Source organism: Oryzias latipes, chromosome 10 (assembly GCF_002234675.1).
Source record: "Oryzias latipes chromosome 10, ASM223467v1".
Lineage (NCBI taxonomy): Eukaryota > Metazoa > Chordata > Actinopteri > Beloniformes > Adrianichthyidae > Oryzias > Oryzias latipes.
Genome location: NC_019868.2, coordinates 1,678,925 through 1,692,326, shown reverse-complemented (window position 1 = coordinate 1,692,326; position 13,402 = coordinate 1,678,925). Strand labels below are relative to the sequence as shown.

At 39.4% G+C, this 13,402-nt stretch overlaps 2 protein-coding genes across 3 annotated transcripts in view; both read left to right on the top strand.

Annotated features, from left to right (window-relative positions):
* glrb (glycine receptor beta) overlaps nucleotides 1–13,402 on the top strand; it is a 64,548-nt gene that overhangs the window by 17,230 nt on the left and 33,916 nt on the right. The gene's annotated exons all lie outside the window — the stretch shown is intronic.
* LOC111948074 lies at nucleotides 6,020–8,203 on the top strand. 2 transcript variants are annotated; one of them, XM_023959505.1, is made up of 3 exons: nucleotides 6,020–6,931; nucleotides 7,017–7,333; nucleotides 7,721–8,203. In XM_023959505.1, coding segments are annotated over exons 1-3 (678 nt in total). In that variant the 5' UTR covers nucleotides 6,020–6,929; the 3' UTR covers nucleotides 8,080–8,203. The 2 variants fall into 2 exon arrangements, with proteins under 2 accessions (XP_023815273.1, XP_023815274.1); XM_023959506.1 differs by lacking the exon at nucleotides 6,020–6,931 and having other exon boundaries at nucleotides 6,938–7,333.

The following is a 13,402-nucleotide window of genomic DNA, read 5'->3' as shown; positions in this document are numbered from 1 at the left end:
TTGGAAACACAATTTGCTAGTACTGCTTACTTTCTTAATCCCATATAAACTTATACCACTTGATCAATACAATGGTAGTGTTGCAGCGTGTGTGTGCTGAGCGGGGTGAGAGCCAAGAGAGACAAGGGGAGGGGCGAGTGCAGGTGCAGATGGGGGGGGGGGGGGGGGGGGGAGTACGGAGCGGAGGTGTGTGCGTGGTATATATTGTGTGTTCAGAGGACGGAGCACTTAGTTTAATAAAGAGAAGGTGTCATTCCCAGAATAACTGTTTTGGAGTCATTCTTAATCCGCTCTGGAGGTTGAGGGTTTCCAACGGGAAGTGAACCCCGAAGGAGAATTCCCTTCGGCCCTGAAGGAAATCTCCGCTGCGCTTCTGACCACGGTCGGTCGGAAAGACGAGAGAAAAGAAAGGAGAAGTCTTCTCGCAGCGAAAGGTTCACCAGTAGACAGTAGACATTGCATGTATTAATATTAAACTGACCAACGTTTGCAAGAGGGGAAGGTTAACAAAAAGTCCTCTAAACATTACCGACGTCAAATGCATTTTCCCCCAGATTGGTTCTGTACACTATGCAGCATTTCATGCATTTACACCAGGAATAACACTTCAAAAGTACACCTAAATATCGCCATTTTTTATTTCACACCTTATTACAGCCAATATTTTATAACAATGATTTAAATGCAAACTTAGGCATTAACTTGAGCAGCTATGTTTTTCCACGCTAACTGTCTCTGTTTTGCAGATGCAGCGGTGTTGCTTTTCTTCTGGAATATCTGCTCATATTCACTGTAACTCTGCAGCAGCACGTCAAGTTCAGCTGGCAAAAAATACGCAGACCTCTTTTTTTCACGGTTGCCATGGTGACTCGTGATATCTGCGCTCCATTGATAATGGCTTCTTATAGTCGCGGTGCGCACGCTAAACTCCGAATCAGTCCACTCAGAGTTGATTGACCTAACTCCGATCAACTTCTCTGAAACAGAAAACTCAGAGTTGTTAATCTCCCGATTGACCAACTCAGAGTTCAAGTTCAACCTCAGAGTTGGTTGAACCTCCTTTCTGAAACAGGACCCCGAAGGATGCTCTGTCCAGATGTTTGAGTATTTGTTGGTGTAAGTATCATTGAAAGAGCAATGTTGAGACACAAAGAATTACCAGTTAAATGCTGTTGGATAAACGATGAAATATTCAGTTTTATCATCATAAATCTGACTTCAGAGGAGTCACATTCTCACCAGCATCAACCTTACTACCCGTCACTGAGTAGTTGTGTGTCAGAGAGAGGCAGAGAAAAGAGTGAGATGAAGAGAGAGAGAGTGTGTGTGTATGAAATGAGAGAGAGGTGCCTGTGTGTGTGGAGGGGGTATCTGACCTCTAGGGTAGACTCTGTGTTAACTCTGGCTAAGCTGCATTGATGTGTGTATTGAGGGTGGACACTTTTCTTGAAATAATCACAATTACAATACTGCTGTTCTGTTGTAGGGAGAGGAGTGTGTTATGGACAATAATACAGCTTTAATTGCGTGTGTGTGTGTGTGTGTGCGCGTGCGTCTTGGCAGGTCAGTGTGTGGTATGGCTCTTTGACTCTCACAGTGAAAAAATTCGGCTCTTGGTGTCAAACTTGTTCGCCACCCCTGACGTAGGCTATCGTGGTAGGAGAGTGACTACCTTAATTCCACAGGTGCCCAATCACCTGGATCGGAAAGAACTGCCCAAGGACGGAACAGACTTGTATTTCTTTTTTTAGATATTGTTTTGATTAAGAAAATTTTATATATTTTTATTGCATTATTTTTTTGTGAACCAACCTGGTATATTGGGTTTAAAATTGAACTAAAAAGTATTTTTCTGAAAACCTTGCAAGGTAAAATTTGACCAACCCCGGGGTTAACCAATTTTCTTTCTACACAAATTTTATTGGGTTATCAGGTTTAATTGTTCATGTTCTGGAACTATTTGAAAGTGTTTTTGTTAATTCCTATCAATTTATAAATGGTTAAAAGTAAAAAAAAAAAATCACAATTGTGGTCTGTGGTTATTTATTTAATTTAGTCTTTTCAACTGCTCCTCTTAACCTAGAACTATTCTGGTCCAACTCGGCATTTGAGGTGCTACACTATAATTCACTAATGTCACATGGTGCTAAAGCTTGCTTTTATGCCTTATATGCAGTCAAGAGCATCATTTATTCTGCAGAAACATGCGGTTTGCCTAGTTCTATTTTGGATAACATGCTGGAGACAGAACAACAGATTTTAACGTTTTTTTAGCTTAGCCATTGAAGGTGCATCAAGGGTTTGGCTATCTCCTTGCTAAATGATGTTGAGGTTTATTCTTTTTTTCAGAAATAAACACATACCAAGGTCTGCTTAGAATATGAAGCTGAGAGTGCCATATTATTTATTTATTTTTAGCTCCATTTTTATTTTCTTTATCTTATACCCATATGTAAACATGCTAAATCAAAGAAAACAACTGCTTTGGTTTTCTGTTTTATTATTATGGGAGTTCCTTTATTACAAACTGTATGGCAAACTATTTTCTAATATGATGTGTAAACACAGTTTCAGTTTTTAGCAAACAGTTTTTTTATGTGGTGTTGGTTTTGATAACAGTTCAAACTGCAATGGTGGAAAGGTAGAGCAGTCCACCTCTGAATGGAAGATTGCAAATTTGATTCCCGCCTTACATGCCTTCATGGGAAAGTATTCCTGAGTATCTTTACACAACCTCACAATGCTCAACCTCAACGCACAACCTCACAATGTACCGCTTCAATCTCAAGTTGTGATAGGAGTTGCCGTTTGTGGATGTTCGAGCATTAGGCTACCAGTTGTTTGGCAGTTAGCCTTAATTTTGGGTTTCGAAGTAAATGGTAAATGGCGTATACTTGTATAGCGTTTTTCTACTTACAAGGACAAAGTGCTTTTACAGTCACAGACCCATTCACCCAGTCACACACACATTCACACACACATTCACACGAAGCATCCATTCATTCCACATTCTCTGCATGTAACCTCTCTGGGTGGGATTGCTTGAGTAGTAGCATTCTAACAGAACCTTTTTCTCACATTAAAGGCCCGTACACACCGGGGCGGATAACAGCGCACGTTATTCGCCAGTGTTTTTCAACACGTTTTTTGTGTACACACCCAAGGGATTTTCGCTGACGATGAGCCGAGTGAACATGCAAATTCATTCCCTGACATTAGATGGCGCTTAATGTAAAACAGAAATACTCCTGTACACAAGGTGGCGCTGCGCAACTTTATGCTTCTTAAAGTCGCTTTTCACTCAGAAGAAGAGAGCAAGTATTTACGCACTTGTCAGAATCATACAAAAAAATATGAATATTTCCAGCACCAGTAGCTCCAGTTCCAGCGATGAAGAAATTATTGTTCTGTTGAATGATGACGCTACTAGACGCTACTAGATGCTAGACGCTACTTGGCCTATATCTTCTTCGCCGTTACGTATGTGTGCTCAGCAAGACAGTTTTGTGTTTTAGCGCCCCCAAGTTGTGTTTTACTGTAACTTCAGAAGCTCCAGACACGTGTGCAAAAGCGCCGTTCTCATTGGTCGTATAGTTTTTGACGCGGCGCGTCAAACCAAAAAAACAAACCCGAGGCGTTTTAAAAAAAATGACGCTTTTACGCGTGGCGTTTTTCGCGTCGGTGTGCACGCTCACATTGGTGCCCTTTGTTTAGTCACGAGGAGAGGTGTAAAGTACTTGAGTAATTTTACTTGATTACTGTACTTAAGTATTATTTTTGGGGATTTTTACTTTACTTGAGTACAATTAAAAATCAATACTTTTACTTTTACTTAATTACATTTTTTTAGAAAAAAAAGTACTTTTTACTCCTTACAATTTTATTTACAGTCAAAAAGTACTTATTTTTTGGAGATCACTTCATTCTATTTTCCCTTGCTATTACCAAACCAATTGAATTGCGCTGATGCCCAGTTTAATTTAAATGTTATTTATTCTGCCTATGAAAATCGTTTTCACATTATATGAAATTGGTCAGACATGTTCATTGGTCCTTTGGAAGTGACGTCATGTCACATCTATTACCACAATGCACAGCACCTTGACCTGGAAATTAGGGAAATTATAACAGTCAATCAGTGGAAGAAAATGGAGGAAGTATGTGATTCATCAGCAGCTGCGAGCAGCACAGTCCAAAATCAGCCACAGGATCAAGAGCACCCGTGGCCGTATCTTCGCGAATTCTTTTCTTTAAGTGGTGTAAATAAAGATTCATTCAAGATGAAATGTGTCCTCTGTCTCCCGCTTAATAAAGAAATATCGGCCTTCAAAAGTTCGCCATCAAACCTAAGGAAGCATATTGAGGTAAGTACATTAAGTATTTTGTTTTACTGATAGTTTTTTTTTTTTTTTTTTTTTTTTTTTTTTTTTTTGGGTGTGCATGTTTTGACGTTGATGGCGCGCCTTTTATATGTGTAGTAGGCCTATTTTCACTAATGCATGCGATTGACAATATAAGGCTCACGTAATAAAATGCTAAAATGCATTTGTAATTGGTAACGTTAGGTCCACGGGAAATTTGGCGCCTATTGCAGCTTTGAATAATCATTATCATTCCGTGCTCTCATTGTGTTTGAATTCATGCAAAACACAAGAAAACCAAGCGAGAAATTTTTTTCCAAACATGTATTGTCAAAACGGTAACACTTTACAATGAGGTTGATTAGTTCATGTATTAACTAACATTAAATAACCATGAGCAATACATTTGTTACTGTATCTGTTAATCTTTGTTAACGTTAGTTAATAGAAATACAGATGTTCATTGTTTGTTCATGTTAGTTCACAGTGCATTAACTAATGTTAACAAGATATAAAGTATTAGTAAATGTTGAAATTAACATGTATACGTGCAGTTCATTATTAGTTCATGTTAACTAATGTAGTTAACTAACGAACCTTATTGTAAAAGTGTTACCATCAAAACTAATGTAATGAAATCAATTCACCCTGTCATGTCAGCCTTACAGTCCTGTGTTTTTGTCAATATAATCAGAAATAAAATTAATGTTTGATTGTCACTAAATGCTACTGTATTTCTAAAATCAACAAGTATTTAACATTATAAAGTGTGCAATTGGCTGCAAATGTCAGTTTTATTAAAGGGTTAGTTCACCCAAAAATGAAAATAATGTCATTAATGACTCGCCCTCATGTCGTTCCAAGCCCGTAAGACCTCCGTTCATCTTCAGAACACAGTTTAAGATATTTTAGATTTAGTCCGAGAGCTTTCTGTGCCTCCATTGAGAATGTATGTACGGTATACTGTCCATGTCCAGAAAGGTAATAAAAACATCAAAGTAGTCCATGTGACATCAGTGGGTTAGTTAGAATTTTTTGAAGCATCGAATACATTTTGGTCCAAAAATAACAAAACCTACGACTTTATTCGGCATTGTATTCTCTTCCGGGTCTGTTGTCAATCCGCGTTCACGACTTCGCAGTGACGCTACAATGCTGAATAAAGTCGTAGGTTTTGTTATTTTTGGACCAAAATGTATTTTCGATGCTTCAAATAATTCTACCTAACCCACTGATGTCACATGGACTACTTTGATGTTTTTATTACCTTTCTGGACATGGACAGTATACCGTACATACATTTTCAGTGGAGGGACAGAAAGCTCTCGGACTAAATCTAAAATATCTTAAACTGTGTTCCGAAGATGAATGGAGGTGTTACAGGCTTGGAACGACATGAGGGTGAGTCATTAATGACATCTTTTCATTTTTGGGTGAACTAACCCTTTAATGCTGTAATCAGAGAGTGTATGTGTAATTGTTACATTTATTGCATACAATATAAATATTTATTTGTTGTTTTTACAGAGAATGCACCCAAATTACCTCAAAAACTACTCTAAATTGACAGCACAGAAGAGAAAGATCGGGACCTCCACCCATGCTTCCAGCAGTAAGCAACTGAAAGTTGACTCAGTTTTCCCAGTCAAACATGTGAACAAAGCTATATTAAGGTACATCATTCAAGGACTTCATCCTTTCAGCACTGTTGATCTGCCATCATTTAAAGAGCTGATTAGTACACTGCAGCCTGGCATTTCTGTCATTACAAGGCCTACTTTACGCTCCAAGATAGCTGAAGCTGCTCTGATCATGAAACAGAAAGTGACTGCTGCCATGAGTGAAGTTGAATGGATTGCAACCACAACGGATTGTTGGACTGCACGTAGAAAGTCATTCATTGGTGTAACTGCTCACTGGATCAACCCTGGAAGTCTTGAAAGACATTCCGCTGCACTTGCCTGCAAAAGATTAATGGGCTCTCATACTTTTGAGGTACTGGCCAGTGCCATGAATGATATCCACTCAGAGTATGAAATACGTGACAAGGTTGTTTGCACAACCACAGACAGTGGTTCCAACTTTATGAAGGCTTTCAGAGTTTTTGGTGTGGAAAACAATGATATCGAGACTGAGGCAAGAAGGTGTGAAAGTGATGACACTGATTCTGAAGGCTGTGGTGAGGGAAGTGATGGTGTGGAATTCCAAGATGCCTCACGAGTCCTGGACCAAGACTATGGCTTCGAATTCCAGCTACCAAAACATCAAAAGTGTGCCTGTCACTTACTTAACCTAGTCTCAAGCGTTGATGCCCAAAAAGCTCTCTCAAATGAACACTACAAGAAACTCTACAGATCTGTCTTTGGCAAATGCCAAGCTTTATGGAATAAAAGCAGCCGATCGGCTCTAGCAGCTGAAGCTGTTGAATCAGAAAGCCGGCTTCAGCTTTTAAGGCCAAACCAAACGCGGTGGAATTCAACTTTTATGGCTGTTGACAGAATTCTTCAAATTTGCAAAGAAGCAGGAGAAGGCGCACTTCGGAATATATGAACCTCTCTTGAGGTTCCAATGTAAGTGTTTTTCCCCTCTATCGATGTAAACAAATGTGGGTTGTTTTTGTTTAATACTCTTTGATTATGCTGATTTCTCCTGTAGGTTTAATCCAGCAGAAATGCTGTTCTTGACAGAGTGGGCCAACACAATGCGTCCAGTTGCAAAAGTACTCGACATCTTGCAAGCGGAAACGAATACACAGCTGGGGTGGCTGCTGCCTAGTGTCCATCAGTTAAGCTTGAAACTTCAGCGACTCCACCATTCTCTCAGGTACTGTGACCCACTTGTGGATGCCCTACAACAAGGAATCCAAACACGATTCAAGCATATGTTTGAAGATCCTGAGATCATAGCAGCTGCCATCCTTCTCCCTAAATTTCGGACCTCTTGGACAAATGATGAAACCATCATAAAACGAGGTAAATGAATGCAAGCAACATACACTTGACGAATTCTAATCTGGGCAACCTTTGAGCCATACCAAAATTATTCTTTTATTTATTTATTTTTGCACTTTTTAGGAATGTTATATCCCATCTTTGGCTGTGATCTCAATATGAATATTGATGTAAAGTATTCTTGCAGCAGGTTGTAGTTATCCCTCAGTGTTTCTTGAAACCAAACTCATATGTATCATATGTGGTTTGGAAATGCAGTTAGATTTTATGCTAAAATAAGGGATTTGCATGATTTTAGATGTAGATGACTGCACGTAAATGTAGTTAATGACAAAATCCATAAAATTTGTTCCCAGTCAGAAGCCCCTCAACCAAACTTTTCTTTGTGTCTGCTCACTGTGCTTGTAGGCATGGACTACATCAGAGTGCATCTGGAGCCTTTGGACCACAAGAAGGAATTGGCCAACAGTTCATCTGATGATGAAGATTTTTTCGCTTCTTTGAAACCGACAACACATGAAGCCAGCAAAGAGTTGGATGGATATCTGGCCTGTGTTTCAGACACCAGGGAGTCTCTGCTCACGTTTCCTGCTATTTGCAGCCTCTCTATCAAGACTAATACACCTCTTCCCGCATCGGCTGCCTGTGAGAGGCTTTTCAGCACTGCAGGATTGCTTTTCAGCCCCAAAAGAGCTAGGCTTGACACTAACAATTTTGAGAATCAGCTTCTACTGAAGTTAAATCTGAGGTTTTACAACTTTGAGTAGCGTGTACTGGCATTAGATTGTCTGTCTTATAGTTTGATAATTAAATACAAACAGTTCTAAAGCAGGATAAAACCTTGTATGCATTTCATTTAATGTTTTTTGAGATTAAAAGCTTAAACAAGAATCTCTAGTTTTCTTTCTTGCTTTTACTTTTACTTCCTTAATACTCAAGTACAATTTTAATGGAGTACTTTTTTACTTTTACTCAAGTAAGATTCTAGCCAGATACTTTTACTTTTAATTGAGTAAAATTTTCCCTAAGTACTTGTACTTTCACTTGAGTAAAATTTTTGAGTACTTTTTACACCTCTGGTCACGAGGCGTTAAACGTCGGCGAATATCGCGCGCAGGCCTTCAGTCCATTTCCGTCTTGTTCCAGCAGCCTACTTTCCATGGTGCTCTGGTCCCCTAGCACCTGACGCAGACCTTGTTTGGCGGGGCGACGTCTAAGCCGGCATGACTTGTGGTTCATTATCTCTCATGGGTTATGAGGTAGGCAGTAGCATTAAGGGACCTGCCCAAGGGCACTCACTGGGTTCTGTTAATTGCACTGCATTGTTGTTGTAATTGCCCCATTACCATTGCTTGCCTGGGAATCGAACCCTGCCATGTCATTTTATGCAACTACCCCTGGCTGCAGCCTGCAGAACTGCACAACATAGTGGAATGCTGGAACGCTGAGGAATGTGTACACGCTGTGGAATGTTAACCCCACCCACATTGAGCCTGTCTTCTTCATTGGTTTTACAAGTTTCCATGTGCAATATTGCCACCTACCGGTTTTTAAGGAGTTTTTCCTTACCGTGAAGGGGGGGGTCGTCTAAGGGCAGGAATAACAGTTTAGTTTAGTCTGTTTTGTTAAAGTTTAGTATTTTCCTAATGCATTCTTTGTATTCACGATCCCCTTTTTATTGTTTTTCATTGCACTAAATAAAAAAAAAATATTTAATTGAATTAAAGAATTTATACAGTGATTCCTGTCTTCTTATGCCTTTTACAAGTTTCCACGTGCATGTATTAGGGAGTTAATAAATTCTGTCTGGCCTCACAGACTCAAAAAAATAACTCATTGGATGAACTCAATTTAATTGTGGGCAGGATTTCCATCCAATAAATATGAGTAACCCCACCTCAAAAGAAAATTCTTCCATGTAACGAAATATAATCGAGTTAGTCGAACTCAATTTTATCAAGAAAGGCAAAGGGAAAAAAAATCATGCAACAGAAGTCTAAAGCCAGATTCGAACTCGGAACTGCTGCATTATAAACCCGCTAACTAAGTCACCAAGCTAACACTCCAATGACAAAATAAGGCCGCCGGTATAAATAATAAATGACTGACGCTCTTCGTGTATCGTCTTATTGGGAGAAGCCGAATCGAAACGATTTCATGCCACAGTTTCGTTTTTTACGTGGAAAAAACGAACTAAAGTTTTCACTTTTGAAAAGTCGAAGGATTTGAAGGACTAATAGTCATACCAGGCATTACATTAGATGAAGGAGTTGAACATTTTAATAGTTCAATGGTTAAAATAGGTGAAAAATTGTAGCCGTGAGACGGCAAAAAGCATAAAGACAAACAGGAAAACAGCATTCAACAGCATGTCCCTTACTTGAACTCAATTATTTTGGATTACTGGAGTTATAGGGGAAACTATTAATACATTTTGTGTTAGGTCAATTAAATGTAGATACAATCTTTTAAAATAAATATTTTTAAATAAAACAAACAGAATTTTATTGTGTTACATGAAAGAGGGACTTGACCATTCAAATTTTCCTCCCCTCTGTTCTCTTTCTTCCTCATACAATTCACAATGACACAAAATGTGCTCCACTGATTCTTCCCCTTTCCTGCAATCACAACTGCTGTGACAAAGGTGAATCAAATGCACGGGGTCAGCGTGGGCGGGGTTAACATTCCACATCAGACGGGCTCAATGTGGGCGGGGTTAACATTCCACATCAGACGGGCTCAATGTGGGCGGGGTTAACATTCCACAGCGTGTTCACATTCCTCTGCGTTCCAGCATTCCACTATGTTGACCCATTCTGCAGGCTGCAGCCAGGGCTTACTCATTTTATGTGGCCCGCAAGAGCATACAAGTTTTTAATTTCTTAAAATTAAAAAATTAAAATTGGTGTGTATTTATTCATCTCTAGGTGGAATTGGACTTGAAATATCGTATTGGGCAACTATACATTAGGACTCAAACACTGTCCACATAACCTAACCTGACAGAATCAAATTTAAAAGGATTTATGATAAAGTAACAAGCAAACATATGTTTTCTATGCAACTGTAATTATCACTTTAAAAAGTTATAATAAATATAAATATAATAAAGAACATTAAGGAGTAGTTATTTTTCATCACATTCAGTTAAATGTATAAGTTACATTTGGGCCTTTGAGGACAACCACTATGCTGATGTGGCCCTCAGTGAAAACGAGTTCGACACCCCTGCACTAAATCATCTACAAATGGACACGCCATGCTGCTTCACCTCTCTGAAATCAACTAAACTTCAACTTAACCTGCTCCAGACCAAGTTATGTTCAGAGCACAACTTGCTATGGCAATTTAACATACCCTGAAACATACCTCCTGTTTTGGAACTGAAAGCTGAGGTTATCCGCTTCCTTATCCTCAAATTTACCGAGGTAACTCACTGAACCTGCTTTCTGGAACAGGGCTCTGCTGCTTTTAAACAGCAGCTCTATGAAAATTTACTCTACAACCGGCAGTGATAACTTTTGCCATTTAACCCAAGTGTTATAAAAATCCAAGATCTTAGAAGGGTTGAAAAAAGACTGCTGTTCCACTTCCATCCTAGTGTAACATATCTGATACTTTCAAAAGTGTTGTTTTAACTTAATCTAGAGGGAATGTATATAGACACCTTAAGTGTTGAATTCAACTCTTTTAGAGTTGAATTGACATTGCTCATTTTGCTGTGATAGAGAATACGCTGGGTGGGTCACACGCTACCTGCTCTGCTCCATTCTGATGCATCCACCTGCAGACAAATAGATCCATGATCCATCGTCTGAACTGGAAACTGGATCATAACTGTACGATTAGTTGGCTCCGATGTTGCTCACCATTTTTGATGCACCGCTAATGTTAATGAACTCCTGCAGCTCTGCAGAAAATATGTCCTAGAAAACTACAGAGTTTGTTCAAATTTTGCCTACAAATGGTATAATCATAGTTAAAAGATTTTTTTTAACTTGTCCAGACAGATGAGAGCTGAAAGCCTCTTGGGTTGGACATATTTTACTGTTACAATAGGGGTTATGAATCTTTTGACACACTATTTGTATATTTGAATTAACCCCTTTTGTAATTTAGGCTAAACTTCATTCATCTTACTCATATCTGTTACAGTCTTTTACAGATAGAAGGGAAGAAGGGGGGGGGGGTATAGAACTGTGAAGCAGCACAAAGCAACAAGTTGCTGGATGTTTACAATCATTACATTCAGGTCTCAAGTAATGTAAATCCAAAAGGGGCACCAATCAATCATCATCATTAAAAGATTACTGGTAACACTTTGAAAATAGATCAAAAGCTGATCAGAGCTGGACTCTGATAATGCAGTGGCATAATCTTGAGTTTGCTAAGCCAAACCACCTGGATGTGTCAAACCACTTTGGGTTTTCAGGGGTTTAAAATTGAACACTAAGCAGACATGTGTCTAAGTTCATTTTAAAACATATGGATGTTGATTCTTACTTCTGATGGAATCTGTAGGGATTTGTGGGCTTTCCAGTGAAATGGAATATGTCCGGTTTTAAAACACTATAATTCCAGGTATGTGTCATCCATATAAATGTATTCCTCAGTTGCCTTTGCGGTCTTTATTCCATTAGTTGGTCAAATGTGGCTTGGCTAGAAGATTTCTTGAAAAAAGGAAAAAGTTTGGTGTGGCCCCTGCACTGGAAAAAGCATGAGTAAGCTGTGTGACACATTTGGTGTTTAATGCTGTGGATGCCTGTGTATCAAGGAAACCACTTGTTTCCAGTTAAGATGTTGTGCTTGAGGTTGTATGAAATGTCTGTTAGACCAGACGGGAAAGGAAAGAGGTTTTGTTGGTGGGAACTGAGAGTTTCTCTTTGATCAGGGAGCAGTAGAACATATACACAGCGCACAGCATTCTCACAGAGCACTTCAACTCATCTTCAGAGCATGATAAGGCTCACATAATGATATGTAAAGTGCTTTAAAGAGTGCTTTGGCAGCAGAAATCTTTGCCACCCATGAAGAGGCTTTCTGTCTTTCCTGCCAGATTACCCCCCACTTCCTGTCCCTGTCTCACTGTTGTGTCGTCAGCCGAGCTCAGAAAATAAACCGTTTTTAGCTGAATAACTCTGGATATGGTGGTAATTTTCAGCTGAAATGTTTTTTCCTTTTTTAGAAATCTGCCTGTTAAAACTGAAAATAGAACTCAAGATCATGTTTTAATTCTTTTTATATGAGAACATACATTACATACCGTCCATTCCAATTCCCTATTGTTTCTGTTTGCTGTTTCTCACATCTTTGTTTTTATTTGTCTTTGTTAGATTTGTTTTTATTGACAATTTTAATCTTTTCTGGAACAGAACATCATCTTATAAAACTGATGGGATTCACCTCAGTCCACTGGGCAGCAATGTTTCAGCTGCAAACATCAGAAACTCTGTCCAGTCATCACCGGCCCCCATCATGCCCCCACCAGTCCAGACCTCCTCCTCATCCGTGCAGACATCGGTCTGTGGAAGTGACTGACTGGATGTGGTATCACCTCCCCACATTCCCCAAAAAACTGCTTCAATTGACAGTGCTTCCTTGCCACCACCTACACCCCCTCCAGTCTATCCCATTAAGACCATTATTACAATCAGGTCTTCCATGTGGGGAAGTGCTGGGAGAAAAGCAAACATTAAGTGGCTTCGTCCACTAAAGGAAGCACCAAAACCTGAGGAAGCAGCTTCCACAACCACTCCACCCCCCTCTTTTAACATGGCACTTTTTAACGTTAGATCTTTGTCCAACAAAACATTTATCATAAATGATTTTATCCATGATTATAATATTGATGGACTCTTTTTAACTGAAACATGGCTGAGCACGGATGCATCTACTGTTCTCACAGAGGCTTCTCCACCCAATTTTAGCTTTGTTTTTTCAACCAGGGAGGGCAAAAAGGGTGGGGGTACTGCATCTATAAAGTCCAACTCCTTTGCAGTAAAGCAGATGTCATTAGATGAGTACCCCAGCTTTGAACATCACGCCTTTGTTTTTAACAGCCCTCCGGTTTTCTGCATCACAGTATAC